A 26,285-nucleotide genomic window follows, 5' to 3' on the forward strand; every position below is an offset into this window, starting at 1 on the left:
ATTTGAAGAAATCTGGTGTGAGGTTGAGACCAATAGGACAAAATATACAGTTCTTTCCTACTATAGGCTGGGGTGGGGACTCTAGGGATGACGTGGAAGACAGACAAGTATCAACAAATCAGCACAATGAGTGCAGGTCGAATAATTATTATGCAGAACTTCAACTACGGAGACAGACTGGAAGAAGGAAAGATCATATGGCAGGTAAATGGAATTTATACACCTAATAAGGGATAATTACTTGAAGCAACATATGATGGAAGAGCCTTGGGATGTGAGGGTGTTGGATCTGGTCCCATGATCAGAAGGCGTCCATAACCAAGGTGGCCGCACTGCCTTTGATTGTAGAGAGTGATCATGCGGTCTTGCCTTAGCAGGCTGCGAAACGTGGAATTTTTAGTAAAGAATGGATATACATGAATCTACGACAGGTGATTACTGACAAGCTTAGGACGCAGCTTGAAGCAGTGTCATGGCATAAGAATCTGCAACGCAACGATGTTAAAATGAAGATAGTCAAGAAGTGTCTGAAGAAAGCAATAATTTTAAAATTTAAACTTTAAATTACTAAAAAGGTTTCTCTATCCTGTTACTTTTCGCATTGGAATATCAGCCTTATATATAGTGTTTATTAGTGATTTGCTTTGAATACATTATTATTATTATTATTATTATTATTATTATTATTATTATTATTATTATTATTATTATTATTATTATTATTATTATTATTATTATCATTATTATTATTATTATTATTATTTAGCTTAAAATTATCATTTAACTTTAAAAAAAAATATTATTATTATTACATCTAGAAGGCTAAATGAAAACAATAGCGAAATATATGAAATAAATAATAACTATAAATACGAAATAAATAAAAATTTGGAAACATTACATAGCATAATGTAATGTTTACATTTAAACTCAGGATGCCTCAAAATGCCCAGAATGGTCAAGTGGATAACATTTTCTCTCTAACCAACAGGTGTAAGTTCGAATCCAGTTGTGAGCATGGATATATCGTGAACTGCTTTAGGTAGGAGATGAATTTCATTGTCTGCTGTGAGCCCTTATTGGAGGCATGAAGTGACTTGAAAAAAGTGCCCTGTTTGGGCTGTAGAACAGGGTGTCACATTATCTAGCTCCGAGCTATCCCATGATACTTATGGCACTATAAGTTTACAATCTTTTATGAGTGGGATTATTATCCCACTCATAAAAGTACCTACGACAACAACCACCTACTGCATTAAGTAATCGCCCTTATGAATGCAAAACAAAAATCAAAGACTATAACTTTCGAAATAAAAATAATAAATTCACAAAAAAATCAGTGCTGTTCTATGGTTAATATTTTCTAATAAGATTTTTTGCAATATATCATGATTATATATCATTTAACTTAAAATATTTAATCACATGCACAAATCAGTAAACAACAATTTTATATACCTATTGCACGAGGGCACATTGCACATAAAATTAATTAACTAACTGAGATCCATTAAATTTCACATAAATCAAGCTGCTAATTCTCACTTATTATTTTAACTGCAAAATAATAATAAATACATCATATGACATTTAAAATATATAATATTGAAACCACACCATGTTTGCAATATAATATAGGAAATGACATTTAAAATATAAAACAGAGGAATATAGAATAAACAAAAAAACCTACAATAAAAAGTGAAGTATTTACTTAATAACTGGTGTTATTAGACTGAACATTTTGTTAACGACCAATCCTATGTGGAATTTCGAAAACAGACGAAGAGGAAAGGACCAGACATAGTAGTGTTAAAACCGGAAGAAGATAAATATGCCACTTCCCTCAAGAGATAAACCAAAGGATGTAAGGAATATCAACAAGAAGTCACAACATACTCTATAAACTGAACGTAATGAATTTGCAAAGGCATTCTGGAGTGACTGCGTGCTACAGGATATAGATTTCTTTTTTTTAAAAATTGCCTTATTGTTAAAAAAAATGATACAGCATGTACTCTCGATCTAAGTATTGATCAGTTTTTACGAGAAAATCAAGCAGAATGAGGGCAGTATAGAAGTAACCGATCTTGTTTGGATTTCGAACTACGAGGGTGGCTGTTGAACGAAGGTTGACTACTGAATATTCCATGCGATTTAAATTATTGCGAAGGGCGTGATCTTTGAATTGCCACCCTCGCGTGTCTCCCGGAATTCTCTCTAAACAAACATGGGCGGTTTCAGAAGAACTAGCTGAAAGTATCCATATCCTGGCTTTTCTACGTATAGATTATCTGAATACAGGGTGAGGACTAGAAATCTAAAATGCGTGGGAAGACACAAATATTTATTATAATTGATATATCATGCATCATATTAAAATCACATGGGTTCTAATAATATGATTTTAATATGATATATGTATATATATATTCGTTTAAATGACTGATACCGAGAGATAAAGAGATGACATGGTTTATTTAAAAATATACTACTAGTTTACTAGTTTCGTTGAATGGATCAACTTCTTCAGGTATCGCAATCAAAGAAATATACAAAAAATAACAGACTTAAAAATTGCATTAACAGTACTAGTCGAAAAAACAGTAGTACATTTTGAAAACAGTAATGCGAGCTTGTACTACTGTCTTTTTGTACTAGTACTGTTAATGCAATTTTTAAGTCTGTTATTTTTTGTATATTTCTTTGATTGCGATACCTGAAGAAGTTGATCCATTCAACGAAACTAGTAAACTAGTAGTATATTTTTAAATAAACCATGTCATCTCGTTATCTCTCGGTATCAGTCATTTAAACTAATTTATAATATTTTCTACCGAGTAAAAATGAATAATCACAATATATATGTATATATTAAAACGAATTTTGGACAGATAGTTTATATAATCTAAACTTATGTTGAGACGGGTGTGGGGGAAGAGGTACTAACTAGAAAAGTCCCAGGCAAGCAATAATTTGCCATTTTTTATTTTCATCACGAGAGTCATTTGCAGTACAGGAATGTTTTTTTTTTTTTTAATTTCTCTTTTTGACAATATTTTTTAATCGATAAAGAATAACAAAAGGGAAATATAAGATCTTTGGCAGTATTTGTCTTTTTCAAAATTATATTCAAAAATTATTTAAATTCTATTTTAAATATTTTTGTAAAATTTGAATTCGCATTAAAAATAGTTAAATTGTAAGCCTGAGAGTCATATACACTATACAAGAAAACTTTGGCCATTATCACACTAAAAACGTTTCTTGTTGAACTCACTGCATCGTTGATGTGATGTTATAACAATAAGCAGAGCTATCAGAAGTATTTCTAAGGTCAGGTTAGTAGAACGCTCCTAACTCATAAGCGTTCTACTGACCTGCATAATGGATTTCTGTTAAGCCTGCCTCCTTCTGGCGGGTGGTTTTTTTTTTTTTTTTTTTTTTTTTAATAAACAAGAAAATAAACACGACAGCCTCTCAGTTAAAAACTTGTGCCTCTGTATATTTTTCTAATATCGGAATATAAAAATTCGCAAATTTAAAGAAGAAAACAATGCTGTGATTATAAATTACACAATGTAGTAGTCAAAGTACTGAAATAAAAGCAATTCAGGTCAATCATTTGGTCTTGCTTCTGATGAGTTTTGAAAGTCATGTTGTTTCGTGTTTAAAAAAAAAAAAAAAAAAAAAACCGAATGTCCCTCGCTAGAAGATGCCTACTTGCAGTCAAAACATAGCGAATTAGTTCTTCAACAATTTAAAACGAAAAAGTTCCAATAAAATATGGGCCTGAAGACCGCATTTCAAGATACAGCTAGCCCTTTGTAGTTGCAGCAACAAAGTCGACAACAAACCACAGAGTATGAATCACGTGATTCTAAACAACGAGAATCATACGCAAGAAGTGCCTTGTGTTGCGTTCAGTCTAACAGGCTCCTAAACAAGTAACAGTAGTTTTTGTTTCAATGTTTCTGTGATACATCAGAGATTTTGGGTCATTCTAAGTGGTATCATCAGGAATCTGATGCTGAATAATTTTAGATTTTGATGAAAGCGAGCTATTTCGTCACTCTATTCTTTAGACTGAAATTCTTGTTTAAGATTAATTTCTGTCATCCCATTAATTACGGCGGCCATTTTTATTCGGCAGATTCACTGAACTTTTATAATTTCGGAAGGTTTTAAAATTAATTGCAGCTCATTTTCAGATTGTCCAATTTCTAATTTTTTTTTTATATATACTGTTGGCTAGGTGTATACTTTTTGATTTCGTATATGCATTTTTCCCCCCAAGATGCCACTCTTTAGATGTTGAATTTAAACTCTTTAGGTTGAATTCACAAGTCTCCTTTTTTTATGTGGAGGTCAGCTGTTTATTTTATTTTATTTTATTTATTTATTGAGGTTTTTTCCATAGAAGAAAGCTTCTTCAATCAAGATAATTTGTGGAATATGTTTACATGTAGTGGAATAAGTACAGGTATCCCTCGATGTTACCGCGTATATCAAAATCGCTTTAATCAAATCTAATAATCAATGGTAAAAATTACAATTCGTCATTGATCGATTACTGTATTAATAATTCGTTTTATATGGTACTCTTTTAGGAAAGATAAAAAATGAAGGCAAAGTAAATGTTTAATAAATACTTGTACCTACATTATTTACTGCAATTTTTTTAATCAAAAGAAGTTATCAAGAGTCGTTTGAACAGTTTTAGTTTTTTTCTTATCGGCATAAATCCTACGATAACAAGCAAAATGACTCTCCAGACCTCGGCAAAAAAGCAATAAAACATAAAGAAAATAAACACTGCAAATATAATACATGATGGTACAAATTAAGTGGATATTGAATCCAACATTATTTCATAGCCGAATATAGAAACTACAAGAGTTTCGTGCCGAATATATAGAAACTAAAAGTTTCGGCGAATGCAATCATAATCAACTTATGGGAAACTCGTAGTGAAGGTGGAGTAAGCTCCAGATCACTTTCCTTAGTATTTTCCATAATGTAAAGCACATCTCCTAGAGGACATGTATGATAAATAAGCCTTTGGCTCTCTATTTCAGTAATACATGATGGTTTATTTATTTTCAGTTACAATCTAGAAATTATTGAACAAATATTAAAAAAAAAACTAAACCATACTATACTGACATAGGAGGTCACGGTGCCTCTCAGATACAATTTACTGTCAAATACCACAAACCTTTACATAACATGTGTTAAACCAAACCGACACCAAAAAAAAAAACAAAAACAAGTGCGGAATATCACTCGTAACATGAATGCACAGCTACTCATGACCTCCAAGCGATACACTAAATTGTGCAAGAATAATTATATTAAACATTTTGCATGTATCTGTCAGATCAGAGCGAGCTCTGCAGGGTTAAAGGCACGTTAATCAAAATTCTTGTCGCGTATATCAAGGAATTGCGCGTTAATCAAATCCTGCGTTAAGCAAGGGATACCTGTATTCCCGAAATTATACCTTGATCGAAGAACTCTTTCTTCTATGAAAAAAAATGCTTCAAAATAATAATAATAATAATAATAATAATAATAATAATAATAATAATAATAATAATAATAACAACAACAACAACAACAACAACAAATTCAAAAAACGGCTGACTTCAGCGCTACGTAATTTTTTAGAATCCCATGAGTAGTGTGATGTAAGCAAGTTACATGATGAGAGTTTTTACATTCACTAGCGTTAATGTAAAATTGAAAAAAAAATACACAATAAATTTATTTTTATTTTTTTTTACCTTTTTATACCGGTGCTTTAGCTATGTGGGCAATATAATTTCATACTGCCGACACTCGACGTTCAACTCTTGTTGTACCTGTACATAAATGCATTATTTTTCTTTTAAAGCATACTCATGATCCTAAAAAACTAAATCGTGAATATCCTAAATACGAAATTTCATAGTTTCGATGACGTAGAGGGATAGAGGAAAAACAGTGGTTCATCCATGATGGAGCACCACGACCACTGCATCTTGATCAAAGTTTTTCTAGTTTTCTAAAGATGGACTGGTGCAGTGAAGTACTAATTGCATACTCTTCAATCACCCAACCTAAATCCTGGATGTTTACATTTATATCAGTAACATTTGTGGAGCTATTTGAAATCACTGCTGTATTCGATCTCCTTGGGGAATATTGATGAAATGCAAAAACATGTTGAACAGCAATCACCGATCAGGGACTTTCGAGAGCGTGAGGACATGAATGGTGAGACGTCTCAACCACTGCGTTGCTGGCAACTGAGATCATTTTGAACTTACTTTGAGACACGCTCATCCTACACTGTTTGTTTGTCAGTTATGAAGGGATTTATGCTTATTTCTTGACATTTTGCATTCTATCTGTGGAACAGGCTCCGGTGTTCGTTTTCATTAGTTTTGAGGTAGAATAAGTTTTGAAAGTTTATCTACAGTATGTGAACAAAAACTGGAGAATGGGCGCTCGGAACAAAAACCGCATGGCTGTAGATATAAAAGCACGTGCACAGAGGCAGTCCGTAATTGCACCTAAAACAGCATACAGGAAGCAGACAATATTACTAACTTCCAGAGGAGATTTAGCTGTGGGAAAGGGGAAAGCGCTGGAACATACTTCAATGCAGCAATAGCTTTAGTGGCCGCATTTATGAAGAGAGTGTCAACTTCAAAGGACAGGGGAAAACATGGAACAACAATAATAATTCTGCTGCAAAACGACGCGAAATTGCATGGGGGGGGGAAGGTTATATTTTGAGCAAATTGCCTCTCCAAATAGACGAGCTATGGCAGAGAGTATAGCCAGGGTTTCAAATTGCCTGGCATTCTACATCAGTGGTCCTGACACCACTCAGGATCGCTGATGTAGAATATTTTAACAGATCAATGGCAGAAGGTAGCACGGTCTGAAGCAGGGGTTCTCAACCCTATGCCCGCGGACACCATGGCGCCCGTCGACCAATTTGTGTGTGCCCGCCGCTGTTCAACCGTGTGCCGTATAGTTTGAAATAATCACGCAACAATTCATGGCATGCTATATGACGCATGCGTTAATGACACATGACGAGTATTAAACGCATACAATGTAAAGTAGACGCGCATTCGAAGTTGTTCATTCCAGTTTAAGAACTGGAATATCATCATATTCTCCTAATTATGAAGCACTGGCCAATGAAATGCAATGCCAAAGATCACACTAACTTACATATATATATTTAAATTTTTATATAATGTAAACTTTTAAGTAATAAAACATTTGATTATAATGTAAACTTTGTATGTATTCATTTAACAAACGAATTCAAAAAATTTGCTTGAAAAAATAGATGGTATTTTAGAATGTGCTCTAGGAAACAAAAAGGTTGGGAACCCCTGGTCTGAAGAATCAAATTCCTGAATCTGCAGTGGTTGTTGAACCAGGATTTAAAAATAATCAAACGAGAATTTGAATCAAGCATGCGTTGGCTTCCCCCCCCCCTTGAAGCTAGTGAAAGAGCGATCTGTCATGATCAGCGAGGTCTTTTGGTGAAAGAACATGCTACAATGCCTCTTGATGGTCACGCAAACTTGCAAGTATATGTGCGGTTGATTTATATTCGACTACGCACTGTCTTATGATAGTAATGCTAGTATTCATCAAGTAAAAAAAAAAAAATATTCGAAATAGTTTTCGGAAAGTACTGTAACCAGTATAACAATATTATGGCCGTCATAATCTTCCGATCTAAATCCCACAGAACAAGTAAGATATTCTCGAAAAGTTATTTGATGTTTAAAAAAGACATAGCTAAACGTTAAGATCAGATAAGATTAAATAAAAACCCATTAAATACTAAAAATAACGGAAATGAAGAGTTTGTATATTATTGTTATGTGACACCTCTAGGGAGTCCAAAGACTCATCGAGGGAGGGCACTTACTCTACATCTCTGTCTACTCTACAGAACATTCTGACCAGAACTAGACCAACGCCATCTACCGCCCACTAATATTTCCATGACAATCATCCATGTCCACAGCGGGATTCGAGCCCGCAGTCTTTTGGTTGGAGAGCGGATACGCTAACCACTCGGCCAACCGGGCCGGCAATATGGAAGTTAAAGCTTAAAAATTAAGATGTCAGACACATCAGAACAGTGGAAGAAGACAAATGGTGAGGGGAAAAAAACGAGTATGGGAATAAAGACTAGGAAAGAGAAAAACATTGAAAGACAGAATAATAGCAATGGAGGAAAGGGATCATTGGGAGTAAGGTAATACCATACTTTACTGTTTCAAAAATAATAATTTTAAATTCAATATTTTAGCTTTAAAACTATAAATAAATAAATCAGCCAAAATCATTCCCAAAGGTCGTAGGCAGACCTTTTTTTTAATCACAAATACCTTTTTGGAAATCAGTGGGCAGCTGAGCATCTTATAAGGTAATATATTAAAACAAAACTGCCATTTTGGCCGTAGAACTGTAATTAACTAACAATAATACTGTGTACTTGGTAGTAGATGGTGGTGCTGATGGTGGATTGTAATGTAGCCGATGGTTGTGTAGGATGCAGCGGCCTCTCACAATGCGCCTTTGGACTCCATGAAGATATCATGTAACAACAATAACAACACCAATAATAATAATAATCCGATCTAGTCTTCAGTTCCCCACATACAATAAGTGCAAGGTCTATAGCAAATAATTACAAGTAATTAAAATAACAAAATTTTCGAGTACTTTTGTTAAATGAACTTAAATTTAACATTACTGTGATTATATTTTAATGATATGTATTACAATATCATAATTTTTTGAAGCATACCAACTTCTAGCGATATATCCCTTAAATCTAACTTGTGAAATCAGACTAGCAAGATAGATATCGTTTAGTAGTCTGATTTTAATTTCTGATTTTAACTTCGTAATTTTAAGTTATCAGATTATTCGATTATTTATGATTGTACTGTATGTTCGAATTGTAGATATGCTACAATTATTATTTATTTTTTTATCTTTCTGTTACCATAAAATTCGAGTCTAGTCTGAGAATAATTTCCTATTCCGTTAGAATAGAAATCCAACAAAAGGCTTAATAGAAGGCTATTCTGAGACTCGAATTTCGTGGCAGCAGAATGATAAAAAAATATAATAATAAATAAATAAAAACTCTATAAATATAAATTTACCAAAAACATTCCTTTTAACTTCGGTGAGGATCGCAACCTATACATTATTCACGTTTTACAGTTATTGACCTCGAATTCACAAGCTGGTGATACAAAACTACATATTCGTCTGTAAGTTACGCTTCTTAGTATTAATTTTATCACAAGAATATCTTGCTTAACACACAAGAGATAAGCTTTAAGTAAAACTCAAAGGCATGAGAAATTTCCCATATGTCTCGACTACGTAACTGATAATGGCTACTATCGCTTGCGAGTCTCTCAGGCAAGAAATTGTTAAACTAAGGCTTTGACGGGTGAGTTAATACAGAAAAATTAATTTACTACTTGTTTAATTCATTCATTATAAATAAGTGATTTTGATTTTAAAACGTAGGTGTTATCAAATGAACCATATATTTTGTAAGCAATGAAGAGTAGCCATTTTTTTTATAGAGTAATATTATGACAATGAGGTATTTCTATGAAAACGTTTGCAGCAATTACTACGACACAGAATGATTATTTATCACTAGACAAGCCATCGGACAAAACTCATTACATTTTTTAAACACTCCACGTTATTTTGGATAAATATTTAAGTGAATGTAAATTTCGTTAATATTCCATAATTGGTAAATAACTTGCTACGCACAAACTCACCTGAACTTTAACTCGTCTGTTGAATGCCCTCTATGTGAAAATACGTTCCAGTTCTTGTAAGTCTTTAATCGATTTTAGTTTTATTTCCCATCAAATATTCGTTTTTCAATATTATTTCCTTTCTCTTAAATTTAATTTTCGAACTTAATTCTATTTATCTCTTGAATCTATGCTATAAGTATGGTTTCATAGTATTCGTTGCTTATCCGGAAGTTGTTTGTCAACCGTTCAAGGCTACCAAACGACTTATTAGGAAACAGAATATTGAAGAATAAATGCAAGTTAAAAACAAAAATATGCTTGCATACGTATGGCATTCATACACCGTAATAATATCCAATTCTTTTAATCTATGTATTATTATTTTTTATTCATGATTTTTATAAAACTAAAAAACAATTTATATATTATTATTATTATTATTATTATTATTATTATTATTATTATTATTATATCAAGTAATATTTCCATTCTTATTTATTTCTATATTTATTTTTATTTTTATACGAATATTCATTTTATATTATTTTCCAAAACTCTTTGAAAATGTATATTTTAATGGTTTTGATTATATGTCATTAGCATAAGTTGTAATTCAATGCATTTGTTTGAATGCTAGGGAAAAATATCCAAGTATCCAACCATCTGAATATCCACAATGGAGGAGTATTTCCAGTTCCTTTTTGTCATTTTTCTAACAATAACCGGAATCAGAAATTACGCATGGGCAGATAGAGTCAAACATGGGGACCACACTCATTACAGACCAGAGGAGGGTGCAGAAAGCATTATCCACGACTCGAAATTCATAAGAGACTTTGAGTAAGTTACGAAAAGTCGAAATCTTCTCTAGATGTTTACTATCTTAAATAAGTTTTTTATGACATTCTCGAAATGAAATCAATAAGAAACCAAGTGTTCTATTTTACTATTTTTTTTCCTGTAGTAAAAAAAAAAAACTTTTAACTGAGAACTATCTTGTTCTCTGTCGATCACAAAGAAACAATAAACAATAAAAGGTGATGCAGATTTTTTTATTTTTATTTATTTATTTATTTATTTTTACCGCTTGTCACAAACGAGGATACTGATATGCAGTCCTTAAGTTATTTTAACGTACTATTGGCAATATACAGATGTGTGGTCGAGTTGAGGGACATATCTGTTGAAAGCCAATCGCAATCCATCCACACTTTTTACAACATTGCCAACATTTTTTTTTTTCATCCTCCAAAAGTAATGTAGAAAGTGTATTGGAATATTCCTTCTGTTTTAAAATGAAATATGTATATTTTTATCATCACATGTGGTCTACACTGCTATATAAGGCAAAGAAATAACTTAAGCTCTGAACTGCTTATGTTCCCCAACCCCCGTCTAAAACTTTGTATAAGTATCTTCATTTTAATAAAGTGATGGACATGTTTCGGTCCTTGCATCTTATTGAGTAAAAAATGTTTACTAAATCGGATCCATGTAGCAAGTCATACACTATCGGCTTATTTCTATTGTTACCCACAAAAAAAAAGTGTTCTCATGTCTTTCAGAGACTGGAAAGGCCTGGATTCTACCCTAGGACGCGAAGAAAACTGTATCAGCGGTTTTCATCTGAAGTGACAGAGGTGACAGAGTTTTCCCCCCCCCCTGAAATTCGGGTTTTTAATCCTGAAAAACAGGCCAAATGACCATAAGAACGCACGCAAGTTACAGACTTAGGAGACTAAGGCGTTAAAAGATTCCAAATTTGGTTATGAAAGCCTGCACGGTACAGTGTGAGTCTAAGCGTAAGCGTAAAAGAAAACAAAATGCCTTTCAAAAGGGAGTAGTCATTGCAGACAGTGGCTCCACTGTTTGTCATGATGGGTGCGTTTCTACCAAGGATGTGTTCACTTGTGGAAAAGAGCAGACAACTGCTGCCGGGTTCCAAATCCGCAAGAGTATTATTTTGTAAAATAGTCAGAGTTCTATGGTCCCCTTCAGGAAACTATTCGAATTCCAGAATAGTTTCCCGGAGAAGAGGAGGAGGGGGGGGGGAGGAACCCACGGGTCTACCAGAGATCAAATCCCTTAGGGAAAAAAACATCCAGAATTACACATATATATTGCTGTTGTTTTGTGGGTAATGACTCTTTTTTTTTTCTCCCAATAACAGTTGCACGTTGTCAAAACCTACAGATGTTCAGTGCACTGGCCATAGTAAGGTATGACGCAAAAAAAAAGAAGTACTAAACTTCGATATATATAACACACATCGCTGTAGCTACTCAGTACTGCTCTTTTGCGCCATACTGCCATCTGTAGTTAGCAAAAGTGAAATATGTTTCTAAGAATTACTGTTTCGTGTGTGGCCTGTTTTGTAATGTGACACTACAACAGTATTTCTCAATCTCTTTAATTATATAGCCCATCTAAATCCCACGAAACATTTCGTGACTGACCTATATACATATATTACGTAGGTCAGTTTGACTGACTTATGTATTGTATACATATCAACGTATATCCATTTTTTAAGGGCGAGAAAAAAAGAACAGATTAGGGAAATAATTCCAGTGAATCATGAGAAAGGTACATTTCGTGCCTAACTCTGATCCTATTTCAGGTTTTCCCTTGAAGGATATCTTATAGCAAAGCACGAAGGCCTCAATGCTGAGGCCACGGCCTTGACAGGAAACATACAGCTGACAGACAACACGTGGAAGTTTCGTAAGCTTCCATATGTTGTCCACGTGCATAAAGAGGTCTCATTATATACGAGAAGGACTTCACGAAGTGTCAGGAGTATCACGAAACGTCACTTCATGGTATGAAATCATCCATTCGTTTATTATCAAAACAATTTCACGCGTTTGGTGGACCATTAAATGTCACAGAAGTTAGGTACAACATTGTACATAATTTTGCAAGTAAAATGATTCGATTTCAAGCAAAAGTCGCTCTTTGTCGAACTGTTGCATGTACGTAGATGAAAGGTACTGGACAGAAATTACAAATACCAACAATAATTTCAGTATTGAATTTGCATAATGACAGCAATCACACTCCAGTATTACATGCAACTTTAAAGGTACTTAAGATGTAGCTCAAATTTGGGAAACTACTGCGATGATCAAATGGCATCAATTTATCATTTAAATGAACTTCAACTGATCATCAGTAGAATGAAGACATTCAAATAAGGACCAGAGCGAACAAGTTTCACAATCAATCACAACTGATTATAAATAGCCTGGTTGTGAATGGGTACGTTGATATGCCATAGGTGCTTACATGTGTGAGGATATCTATCTGATTCCTATTTGCGCTCGCCAAGGCTAAGACCTCAACATTTAGTCCTTAACTTGACTCTACGAGCAATCTATATATAGCACAGAGTTTTCGCAGCGAATCTTTACTGCTATTCGTTTTCTACTTCCCCATTCTACTTCCAAAGGATTTCATTTATTAAACCATGTAAACTGTTTTTTTTATTTAAAAAAGACTCTTGACAAAAGGTTGAATTGCACTCTAACTCAGTTTTTTAACTGGTGTTTGAATTTCATATAAAATGAAATTCAAACACTTTTACGTTATTTTTTTTTTTTTTTAAATCAAAGCCAACTTGTGCTGAAGAAATCAGACCAGTCTGTGTTACTAAAGCCACTAGAAACAACCCTATATTATAATGTTTATGAAATGATGTCAGTACAGATATTTGGCTCTTAAATTGTGAGGAACCAAACCCAAGAGTTTGTGTTTTATGTCAAGGTTAAAAATGAATGAAAAGGAATTTCCTATTTTAACATTCAGTGGTAGAAATTTCAGATATTTTACTGGCTAGCAGTATAGTTTGAGTTAGGAAATACTCATAGAGAGATCAAGAATAAAATTAGTATTAGATATCATCCGCTTTTGCATTACGATTAAAGTTTAGTAATATTGGTATACATTTCATAACATATCCAAATTTAGGGCAGCCATTTTTTCCCTAGTGTATTTACGTGTATTTTTTTTCCCGTGTATTTATAGAAGACGGAAGAAATCTTGCTGCACTAGAATATTCCATTTTAATACTGAGTTCTATTACAGACGCTTAAAAATGACTATTACACAGTTTCGTTCGAATTTATCCGGTTTATAATTTCCAAACAGATAAATATCTTTCGATTGCTGACTGGAAAAGTTGAGTCGATGAGACTTCTCCCTATCTTCATTTTATGTATATTTCATTCATTTTACACTGCTAAACAATTTAAATTAAAAAAAAAAACAGAGAAAGCAACCAAAATGATACAAAGAAGAAGGATGGAAGGTGTTTAGATATGGTTCAAAGAAATCAAATGCAACCATTTCAGAAAACTTGCTGTGTTGGTAAAGTGGTGCCACCTAGGGACAGGCTAAGAAGAGTTCTCCTACGAAATATTTCTAAGCTTGAACTTTTAAAACAAGCTTTAGAGCAGCGTTTCCTAGATTTTTCCTACGACGGAACACTTCACAAATCCTGAAATTTTCACGGACCACCTTGGTTATTTTGTAATGTACTAATAATTAATTATGACATAATCACAAAGAGTATTAGTACACTTATGTATACGGTGTGACATGTTGACAAATATAAAATTACATTTAAATCAATTACCGATCACTGGACTAGTGAAATCTTGTAGCATATTGTAGTTTCGTCAGGCCAACATCATTAAATTAATTTGTGCTGATTTTCATTGGTATATCCCATTCTGATCACCAAAATTTATAATATTATTATAAGTACTTACGAGTGAATGCAGACTTTTTCCCCGGTGTGCTGGTAGGTTTCCCCTCCTTTTGTACATCCTGGAGATCACTTTGTAGGCTGGAGGTGGATGACTCATTATCTGTTCCGTCACAAACACCTTCAATAAGAGATTTATTAATATAAAATTTAAACAAAGTCCCTTGTCTCTTATTCATATTAAAATTTAAATCTGTAGGCCTATTACTTTTAAAAAATCACGGCACTACGGTTTCGAAACAAGCACTTTTACCTTACAATGCGAACTTGCGAAGAAAGTATTCAAGGTGCAAATAGTGGCCACAGTTTTGAGGCAGTATGGTGTGAGGTAGAAGTAAACAGGATGAATTATTTAATTGGGTGTTGCTGTAGACCTGGTAATATGGAGGGTAATGAGAAAGAAATGTATAGGCAAATTGGCCTAGCTAGCAAGAAACGAGTGATCATTATGGGCGACTTTAATTATGGTAATATAGACTGGAAGCAAGAGACTGCATCTGGGGGTAAAGAAAATGAATTTTCGGAGTTTTTGAAAGACAGTTACCTTAGGCAGCACGTAACGGAGGGTACGCGAGGATCAAGAGTATTGGATTTGATCATCTCATCAGATGATGTTATTATAAATGAGGTGTCAAATCTTCCACCAGTTGGTGAAAGTAACCACGAGGTGATCAACTGCAGGGTGACCACTTCCAGTCATTCGATGACGTCTTTTAGAAAGGGATATATGTGGAATTATAAGACTTTTAATTATAAAAAGCTCAGGAAACAGCTTGCAATAATAAACTGGAAAGAGGAACTGGATGGAAAGGATATCAATGCTGCTTGGGACATACTCAAGAACTAGTTGGTGGAAGCAATATCAGAGAGAGTATTCCAAAGGTTAAGAGGGTAAATAGAGTAGGTATAAAATGGATGAATCAAGAGATAAGGTATGCAATCTGGAAGAAGTTATTATGGAAGAAACACAAAATGAGTATTTATAACAACTAGTTGCATAAGAAGTACAAAGAGCAGGCGAGGAAGGTAACTAGCTTGATAAGCGTAGCAAAAATGCAGTATAAGCAGCAGTTAGCTAAAGTGGCCAAAAAAAATCCTAAGGAAGTTTTTCGATATGCGGCCAATAAAAGAAAGAATGATTATGGTAGGATGGGATTGATTGGTGAAAATGGAGGAATGATAACTGCTGATAAATGATATGTCTGCTCGCGGTTTGCCATTATTAAAACTTATAACTGCTGCGGAGGATATAGTTGAGACATTTAGTGAGCAATTTCTAAAGGTATTTCATTCTTGTGAATGTGAAATCATACAGAACTTGAAAGCAGTGGGAAAGGAGGAGGAGGAACTGTTAGAAGGTGAACAGGAGGTATATGAGGAATTGAATAGACTTGATGTAAATAATACTGTGGAACTTCATGCTATTTCACCACGTGTTTTGAGGGAATGTGCCACATAATTAGCAACAGCTTTTGCATATCTTTTCAACATGAGTCTCTCACTGGGTCAAGTTCTAAAAGAGTGGAAAGAGGACAAAATTGTTCCAATTCATAAGGGAGGTGATAAGAGTAAGGCTTTGAATTATAGGCCAGTCTGTGTGTCTGGAGTTGTGGTTAAGGTATTAGAGAAGTTAGTTAGGACTAAGATTCAGAATTGGGTTGACAACAGAAAAATACTCTTTGGCGACCAGCATGGATTTACTAAAGGAGGATCGTGCTTTAGCAATCCGCTTACTTTTTATTATAAAGTGACAAATGCGTTGGATAAGGGTATTGCATATACAGTGGTATATTTAGATTTTGCAAAGGCGTTTGATAAATTTCCACATGACAAGCTGGTAATTAAATTGGAACAGATGGGGGTGAACAGTAGATTAGTTCGCTGGATTGGAGATTGGCTGTCTGATAGGTATCAGCGAGTTGTCTATAGAGGAGCGATATCCCAGAAGAGGAAAGTGACTAGTGGTGTACCTCAAGGGTCTGTTTTGGGTCCATTGCTGTTTAATTTGTATGTATTTGGAGAGGTCTGAATGGTGATATGCAGTTGTTTGCAGATGGTGCAAAGTTGGGGAGACCTATCAGGAGTAGTGTGGAGGTTGTAGCTTTGCAAGAGGATTTAAAACACTGGCTGAATGAGTAAATGAGTGGGGATGTCAATTCAATGATTCAAAGTGTAAGGTTTTGAAATTTGGGAAGCAGAGATGGGATGTAAAGTACATAATCGGTGGAAATATTTGAAAGAGGTAGAGATGAGAGATCTGAGAGTGATTATAGACAAGGACCTAAAATTTCGGGGACATGTTACTAAAATTGTGAAGACAACACAGCGGATAATGGAAATGATGCGGAGGACACTGACTTGTAGAAGTAAGGATGTTATGGTTCCTTTTGTATAAGGCTTTGATCAGGCCACATATGGATTACTGTACACAGATCTGGTCACCTGGTTTTCAAAAAGATGAAGATGCGTTGGAAAAAGTTCAGAGGCGATTGACTAAGGTGGTTTCTGGTCTCTGGAATGTTTGAGTATGAAGACATTGACAAAATGCAATTTGCAGAAATTGGTGGATAGAAGGAGGAGGGGAATATGATTGAGACATATAAGCTGTTAAGAAGTTATTACCAGATTAATGTCGGGGAGGTTTTGCACAGAATGGGTGAAGATAGCAGGAGAACAAGAGGTCATCCCTGGAAGCTGTATAAGGAGGGTGTGAGCAAGGGAATGAGGAGCAAGTTTTTTGCATGGAGAGTGATTGGAATGCATTGCGCAGAGATAGTGAATATATTTAAGGCGCGGTATGATAAACTGTGAGTATAACAGTGGAGCTCCCACGATGAGTCTTTGACCCCATGGAAGTTTTTATAATAATACAGACTACCTTGAGCTTCAATTTCAGTGGAAAAATTTTCTTTATACTTCCTTGCTGATTGGTCACTAACATTTGCAACACAAATGTTATTTCGTTCAGTTTTGAGAACAGAGGATGCGCCGCCCATTGTTGTAATTGGCTTGCAGGCAATTTTTAGACCTGTCATAAGCAGCTGTATTCCCTTTCCCGAATTACTTCCATGTTTAAAAATACACGGCTTGGTCACTGACATCAAGGAACGTTCCGCGGAACACAATTTGCGAAACCTTGCTTTAGAGTATGGTAGACTGTCCACTATTGGCGAATTCATTCGTTGGATGGAAGCGAGTAGGAGGCCAATGAGAAATAATTATTTCTTTTCTTCTATTTTTAAAATATTTCTTATTTGATTAAATTAATTAAAATTAAAAGAAACACACGTATTAACCACAGTGAAAATTATTTAATTGTAAATATTTCATCCTAAGTATCTTAGGACATCATCAGTACAGTAGTTTAAAACAATAATAGGAATAACATACAGTTAGGGCGCATGATTACAATAGAATCACATTAAACGTGCGTAACGTGTTACAAAAAAAAAATAAAATAAAAATAAAATAAAATAATTATTTAACACAATTTTGTATGACAATTTCCCATACTTTAGGAATAGTAAGAACGTCGTTGCGGTTTAAGTTTGGTCTGTGTAGTAGGGCTTCAGAACTTTCTTTGTATAAACGTTCATGTTTATATAAAGATCTGTGTAAAAGTTTAGACTTTTCCCAATGGATCCTATGGTTTGGATTTTCAATTCTATGTTGAGACAGGCCAGATTTTTGCGGTTTAAAAAGACGAATGCGGTTTCTGGCGTTTATGAAATTCCATGCTCATGCAAATTGTCTTACTTTGGACAGACAGGTAGGTCTGTTCAGAAACGCATATCGGAACATAAAGACCACATTCGTCTTCTTAAACAGCAGAAATCTGGCCTCTCTCAACACGGAATTGAAAATCCAAACCATAGGATCCATTGGGAAAAGTCTAAACTTTTACATAGATCTTTATATAAACATGAACGTTTATACAAAGAAAGTTCTGAAGCCCTACTACATAGCCCAAACTTAAACCGCAACGACGTTCTTACTATTCCTAAAGTATGGGAAATTGTCATACGAAATTGTGTTAAATATTTTTTTTTTTTTTTTTTTTTTTGTAACACGTTACGCACGTTTAATGTGATTCTATTGTAATCATGCGCCCTAACTGTATGTTATTCCTATTATTGTTTTAAACTACTGTACTGATGATGTCCTGAGATACTTAGGATGAAATATTTACAATTAAATAATTTTCACTGTGGTTAATACGTGTGTTTCTTTTAATTATGATCGCACCACAGGTTTCGTTATTTAAAGAAGTTTGATTAAACTGGAAATCAGAAAAGATTTTATTAATATATAATTACATTAATAATATTATAATTTACTTCAGTTTTTCATTAATAACATTCATTCCAAAATTTTAAAATTTTAAATATTTCCATTTTTGTAAAATGGCACTTAAATAATAAATAATTAAATTTATATTGCTTAGATTAGTTTTTTTCTCATACAGTCCCCAGTTCTTTTTTTTTTTTTTTTGCAGAATCCTTTATAAAAGGGGAATACACTTTATTGAGGGTTTCCATTTTGCTACCTTTAGCCGTTTCTTGTCAGACATCAAAGATTTTTACATTAATATGTATTTTAAGCATTCCTCCCCCACGCTTCCTTCATCTATAAATACATATAAAATTTTGTAAGCTGTTCTCCCGTAACTGGATGTTGTATTCAAAAAGCTCATTTTAAACGTTAAAAAAAAAAAATAAATAAACGTTTTTTATGGGATTCCCCACAATTTGAACAAAAAAAAAAAAAAAAGATCGTAATATAACCAACAGATCAATGGGCGATCTAGTGGCAATACTTGGAACTACAAAAATTCATTCGTACATGATGGATATCACTTGCATTGTGAGAATTTAGCACTAGTAATTCATTCCACTACACTCATTCGCATCACGTGTCAGATTGTACTCTAATGTGATTGTTTCCACGCACAAACACGTACTTCATTATGTGCGTGTGTGGACGTGTGAAATAGTATAGTTTTCTCCAATAGAATTTTATGAAAGAACCTGTATGGTTATTTCATTAAAAGGATTGTTAATTTGACACAGGATAATTAATTAATAAATAAATAATTAATTATCTTCCTTTAATAAAATCTCATTTAATCAATATCTATTTAACCTAGTTGGATAAGGACTTCTCGATTACCACAATAACTTTCCTTTTTATTTAATATCAATTACATTAATATTAATATTTTACGAGGATTATGTGATTTTATCAGATTATTTTAAGTATTGACTTATATTCTTTATTGACAGTAATTTGACTACTTCTTCTTAGGATGATGCTTTATTTTCGCCGTTATCTTTCTTCAAACTTTTTTTTTTTTTTTCATTTATACTGCCCTGCTATATGAGATTTGACAATAAAGTAAGGAGAGGATTTTATTCTTAAAATAATTTTCGATTTAGACAGCTATACAGGTAAGATAAAGACCGTTATAGGTTCGCTTCTTAGTTGTTGACTAGAGGAAACGTCTGCGTTTTTTTTTTTTTTATTTTCTTCAACCGATTCCCGAATTAATCGAACTTTACAAGTTTTCTTCCCTCTCAGAAACGATGATTTTTTAACTCCTTAACTCAGAAAAATTAATCGTAGAAGTCACGCTGTTTCAGATAATAATAATTGTTAGGATATCAGAATACCAGATGGCTACAATTGTTTTCCGCTCTCTCCCTAAAGTTTACAAATCATCGATAGTCATGGACTCAACTATCAGTGACGACCAAGGATCAATTGGCTGCCAGTATATACTTAATTAGTGTTAAACGCGTGCTACTTATTTCCTTTAAGGAAAAAGACTTTAAATGATTTATTTATTTATATTTTAAAATACTTTTAAAATAACAACGAAATATCCATTTCTATCATTGCATTCTAATCGAATTCAATTTGTTTTCAAGCCATATAAAGGAAGACGTTTACGACCGCTACATGTGGGAAATAGATGACAATACTGGAACAGATGAAATTGAGTTTTATTACTTTCAGTGAGTATCCAATTTATCGATTCGAATAAAGTATTCGTGTTCCCAAAATTGTAAAATTAACGAACTGCTCAACAATAATGGCAATCTATTTGCAGACTCCACGATTTCGACCAGAATGGACTTTTGGACGGATTAGAATTGCTCGCCGCTATGAATCATGTGAGTGACCACTTCGAAACGGAAGAAAAGAAGGAAGAGAGGAAGAAGCAGGCCACAGACACGCCAAAAGAAGGCGATGATGTGGATGACACCATCAACGAAATATACAGGAGCGTGATGCAGATGAAGTGGAATGAGAAATTTGAAAGCGATTCCAGTAAGTTAGGAGTGTTTACCTTAATGATATTGCGCATTTTCGCTGTAATAACTGAAAGTATTAATTTTGAATAACGCAAGTTTTAATTCAGTTTTCTCTTTTGTTCCTTTAATGAAACAAAAGTTGAATTAAATGTTTTTGTGTATCTCTTTTGAGCATAAACAAAGACTGCGAACTGTCTTTCATCACTAAAAACACACGTACTAACCACAGTAATGACTATTTAATTCGTAAATATTTCATCCCAAGTAACTTGGGACATTATCAGTACAGTAGTTAGTTCAAACAATACTAGGAATAACTGTATGTTATTCCTAGTATTGTTTGACATAGTACGTGTTAGTCACACGTGTTACATGTGTACGTGTACGTGTTAAACACACGTAGTGTGGTTAGTACGTGTGTTTTTAGTGATGAATTCACCACAGGTTTCGTTATATAAAAACCAGCTGTCTTTGTTTATACTCAATAACCAATAAATAACCAATGACCACTCTTGCACAAAATATGAGTAGATATTTTGTGCAAGATTGATTATTTCGTGGCCAGTGGCGTTAGAGAAGCCCTTCTCTAGACACCAAACATGGAACTTTTTAAGCCACTTCAGACCTCCAATAAGCAGGCAGTCTCACACTGAGCAGAGAAATTCATCTGTCAGCTAAAGACATTCACAAATATTCATGCCTGAAGTGGGATTCGAACCCACAGCCTGCCTTCTGGACAGCCGGTACGCTATCCACTCGGGCAACTTGGCCAGTATTTTGCACAAATATCTAAATGTAAGCAATCAATGTAAACATTTATATATTATATACATAAGAAGACTGTTTCCATCACTATTTGTATGTTTGGCATTCCAATAGAGGAAAAAAATATAGATCATAAATAAAGGAATAATAGGAAGGGCGCAGTCTTTCTTGTATTTTGTACGTTAAAAATCAGAAGGGTTATGGTTAAATTATTGCATACATCTAAAGTAGGGGTTGCAAACTGGCGGCCCGCGAAGGCTTCGTATCCAGCCCGCAACCTTAATGATTTATTTTCTAAAAATCAGTGTTTCTAACATCCTGCGGGGATTAAAACAGGAAAAAAAATTCAAACTTCTAAATGTTTTATGACAGCTTTAAACAAAAGTAAAACTTATTACTACAATTCTTTGTACCATGTTTCTATCATCAAATGTTGACAACATTGAATGGAAGTGCTTGTTACGCAGTCATTAGTAAGTGTGACTACAGTGGGGCTCTTGCTATGGTTGGTGTTAACGTCGGACTTGTTACAAAACTTCAAATGAAAAAGGAAATGTTGTGCAAGGACAAACTTAAATCGTTTCATTGCATAATACACCAGGAGTCACTTTGTGCTAAAAAACTAAAGATGGAACACGTCATGAGTGTAATAATTAAAACAGTAAACTGGATACGCTCTCACGTCTTGAATCATCTACAATTCAATGCTTTGTTCGATGAATTGGATTCACAATACAGCAGTTTGCTATATTATATGGAGGCTAGGTGGCTTAGTCGTGGGGTTGTTTTAAAAAGATTTTTTGAACACTTAAAAGAAATTGACAAGTTTACTTCATCCAAAGGAAAATTGATTCCTAAGCTCACCGATGAAGACTGGTGCAAAGACTTGGCCTTTTTAGTTGACATAATAAGCCACATAAACATTTTGAATACTACTCTGCAAGGACGTGAACAGTTGATATGTCATATGTATGATTCAATTAAGTCATTTGTAACAAAACTCTATCTTTGGCAAACCCAGTTGGCAAAGAATAATTTAGCCCACTTTCCTACACTTAAATCGATTTCTCGAAATAATAATGATGCTGAAAAGTGCATTCCTCAAATGGAAGAATTGAAAATTGAATTTGAAAAAAGATTTTCTGATTTCAACCAGTTTGAAAAAATGAATTATTATTATTATTATTCCGTTCACCTTTTTAAATTAATATTGAAAAATGTTGACGAAGAATTACAAATGGAAGTAATTGAACTCCAGTGCAATACTGAACTAAAAAATAAATATAACGAAGTTGGCATACCAAATTTTTATAAATACCTCGGCAGTAAATATCCCAAATATAAAATTTATTGTGCAAAAATGTTGTCAATTTTTGGAAGTATCTATGTATGGGAGCAATTATTTTCAATTATGAAACTTAATAACTCAAAGTTCCGCTCACGGATAAAAGATTCTAGTTTAATGCAATACTTCATATTGCAACACGAAACGAAAAAGCAGATATTGACATGTTAGTACGGAGGAAAAGATGGCAGGTTCCAGGATCAAAACCAAATTAAAAAAAGGTGGTGGAATTTTTGTAAGTCAAAAATTACACCACCATATAAATTCAGAATTTAAATTTGTGGTGTAACTGTTTACGTAAAGAAATATGGTAACCCTACTTACAGACAAAATATATATATGAATTCCCTACTGTGAAATAAATGTGCTGAGAGGACAACAGTCAATTGGTATACTAACGGAAATGAGTCAAACAAGGATTTGATGGTAAATTGTTGTAAAAACTCTCCTGTAAAAACCATAGTTCAACTTGTTTGGAAATGTCACATGGAGAAAAATCACGTGAATTACACATACTGTCTAAAGTTTCCATAGTCTGAAAGCGGATCCCCGAAAACTAAGCGAGCGGAAATTAATGAGTAATCGTCAAGAAAGACTAATGAAAAAATCTAGTGTGTGGAAAAAAAAAAAAAAAAATTCACACACATTTATTTATTTATTTATTTGTTTATTGCTCAGTTATTCTGGCGCTAGAAAATGTAGTTAACTGATTTTTAAAGTAAAATAGAGAAAAAAAAATTACGAGTCCTAATACCAAATCTACTAGAATTCCAAAAAACAGGAAATTGCAAGTAGGCTCAACTCTATGATGTCATTTTGGACAGAAAGCGTAAGAAAACATAGCTTGAGGCATCGTACGAAGGAATTAACGAAACGGAGGGAAATCTAAAGGATGTAGTCAATTAGATTTTCTGATTATTTACAGAAATATTGTTCTTTCAACTCATATGTTTTGTGTGTGTTGTGCTGTGGATATAAAATTCAACTATTTTGGAATATCTATTCGCATTAAGAAGAGCCATTCTGGAAACAGTGTAAGTAATTTAAATTATCATTAGAATTTCTAGACTACATACAAAACTTGTTGTAATCCATTTAAGTAGCCGTTTATTATAATTTATTTTTTTAAATGCCGTTTGGTTTTTCTCTTGACTGTAAACTAAAAATTCCAATAGCCAAACATTTTGTAAAAAAGATAATGTTAATTAGAAAAGTAATGAAGTTTGAGATCTTAAATGTAGACAAATCGAAATATTCGGATGAGTTTTGTATATGAGGAAAAAAATGTGTGTGTTTGAGAGGACACCAGCATATAATTAAATTATTCAGAAAAGGTCTAAACGCTGCGCCATCTCGACTCTAAACTAAAAATGTCCATATTCAGCTATTGACAAGAAAAACGTGTGTGTGTGTGTGTGTGTGTGTGTGTGTGTGTGTGTGTGTGTGTGTGTGTGTGTGTGTCACCCTGGGAAATTCCAAGATATCTCATCTCAAAACATCGCCCACAATTCCATAGGCAAACCAAAACACCACGTGATGTCGCTGAGACATACGTTCCCCAGAAATTTCCAAACACATAACGTCACGACTCCTTATCTAAAAAACATTACCCACAATGCATTACGCGAACCAAAGACACCACGTGATGTCCCTGACATCATTCCAAACTATCTTATCACTAATCATCACCCATAATGCCATACGTAAACTATTTACTTATCTACAGCTCATAACACCACACATCCACGACACTGACGTCGCTTCCCCCATTCACCCTACCCTGTTTCACTATCAAACCAAACCCTGTTTGGTTTAAAATGTCCCACCAATCACGACACAAATCCTTATCCACTAATATCTTCCTTTCCCTTTCAAAACAAAACGTCACTTATTTACAACTAACAAATTACGTCACTTATCTGCATCAGATAACAACACACATCCATCACACTGACATCGCTTCCCCTTTTACCCTGCCCCTATTTGGTTTAAAGTGTCCCGCCAATCATGGCACGAATCCTTATCCACTAATATATCTTCCTTTTCCACTCAAAACAATAACGTCACTTATTTACAACTAACAAATTACGTCACTTATCTGCATCTGATAACAACACACATTCACCACACTGACGTCGCTTCCCCCATTCACCCTACCCTATTTGGTTTAAAATGCCCCACCAATCACGACACGATTCCTTATCTCTACCATCACCCACAATTCCATACGTGAACCAAAATTCAAGACGACGTAACTGACACATCTTCACCCAGGGGAAATTTCAAACATTCCAAACCCATGACATCACACACACACACACACACACACACACACACACACACACACACACACACACACACACACACACACACACACACACACACACACACACACACACACACACACACACACACACACACACACACACACACACACACACACACACAATGACGTCACGAATCCTTATCTTATCTTGATCTTGATCTGGTCACTAGTGCCTATACTACTAGTATCCTTAATTGTAATAACACTATCATGCAGCATTACGCGTTTGATTGTAATAGTACTTAGAGAAAATTTGCAACTACTTCGAAGATCTAATTGGTGCATCTTGCAGAAATAAATATCTCTAATTCGTTAGTGTTTTTAGTTGAATATACAATTGCAAATTCTTGATCATTTGCTAATAGTTAATTCATTTGTTTGGTTTTTGCTTAATCGCAGCATCTTTTTCTTTACAGAAATGATCGATGTTCTCCTAGACGAGGCAGACACAGACAAGGATGGATTTATTTCCTATTTCGAATTTGCAAAAGCCAGACTAAAAGACGCTATTTAAGTATATGTTCGCGATTATTATGAGGAAGCAATAAAAGTATTAAAAAAAAAGATTTCCTTTGTTTTATGATTGAGATCATATATTACTGTGCAAGTAGCAATAATCTTTACATCTTGATTTGATTTCCAAAACGAAGCCAAAAAGACTGGAATAGATAGACAGATAGATAGATAGATAGAGAAATTCTTTGAATTTCTCTATCAATTCTAATTACATTCATATTTTAACTGTAATATCAAATCATTTTAGTTGAGCATATAATTGAAATAATGTACTTTTAGGCGCATTTCACAAAATGGGTGAAGTCCTCATTTGATTCATTTGTCTGTTCGTATGATATTTTTATCTGCTTTTGCTTGACTAATTTTACTAAAATTCCGTATTTGGAATTTTCACAAAAATGTATCGAGTCATGTTCATTTTCAATAAGAC

General features: G+C 33.9%; 1 protein-coding gene across 2 annotated transcripts in view; it reads left to right on the top strand.

The window, feature by feature from the left end:
* LOC150095091 (multiple coagulation factor deficiency protein 2 homolog) overlaps positions 1–25,897 on the top strand; it is a 47,033-nt gene extending 21,136 nt beyond the window's left edge. The window contains exons 1-5 of one of the 2 annotated variants that reach the window (XM_090411551.1): positions 9,383–9,493; positions 10,459–10,661; positions 20,517–20,603; positions 20,699–20,919; positions 25,756–25,897. In XM_090411551.1, the coding sequence (XP_090267677.1) occupies positions 10,498–10,661; positions 20,517–20,603; positions 20,699–20,919; positions 25,756–25,853 (570 nt within the window). In that variant the 5' untranslated portion in view covers positions 9,383–9,493; positions 10,459–10,497 and the 3' untranslated portion in view covers positions 25,854–25,897. Of the gene's footprint in view, positions 1–9,382; positions 9,494–10,458; positions 10,662–20,516; positions 20,604–20,698; positions 20,920–25,755 lie in introns of those variants that run through there. The other variant, XM_090411552.1, reaches the window with a different exon arrangement.
* Positions 25,898–26,285: the final 388 nt, after the last annotated feature.

Source organism: Typopeltis vanoorti, chromosome 21 (genome assembly GCF_054136105.1).
Source record: "Typopeltis vanoorti isolate ZY-2024b chromosome 21, IOZ_Tvanoo_1.0, whole genome shotgun sequence".
NCBI lineage: Eukaryota > Metazoa > Arthropoda > Arachnida > Uropygi > Thelyphonidae > Typopeltis > Typopeltis vanoorti.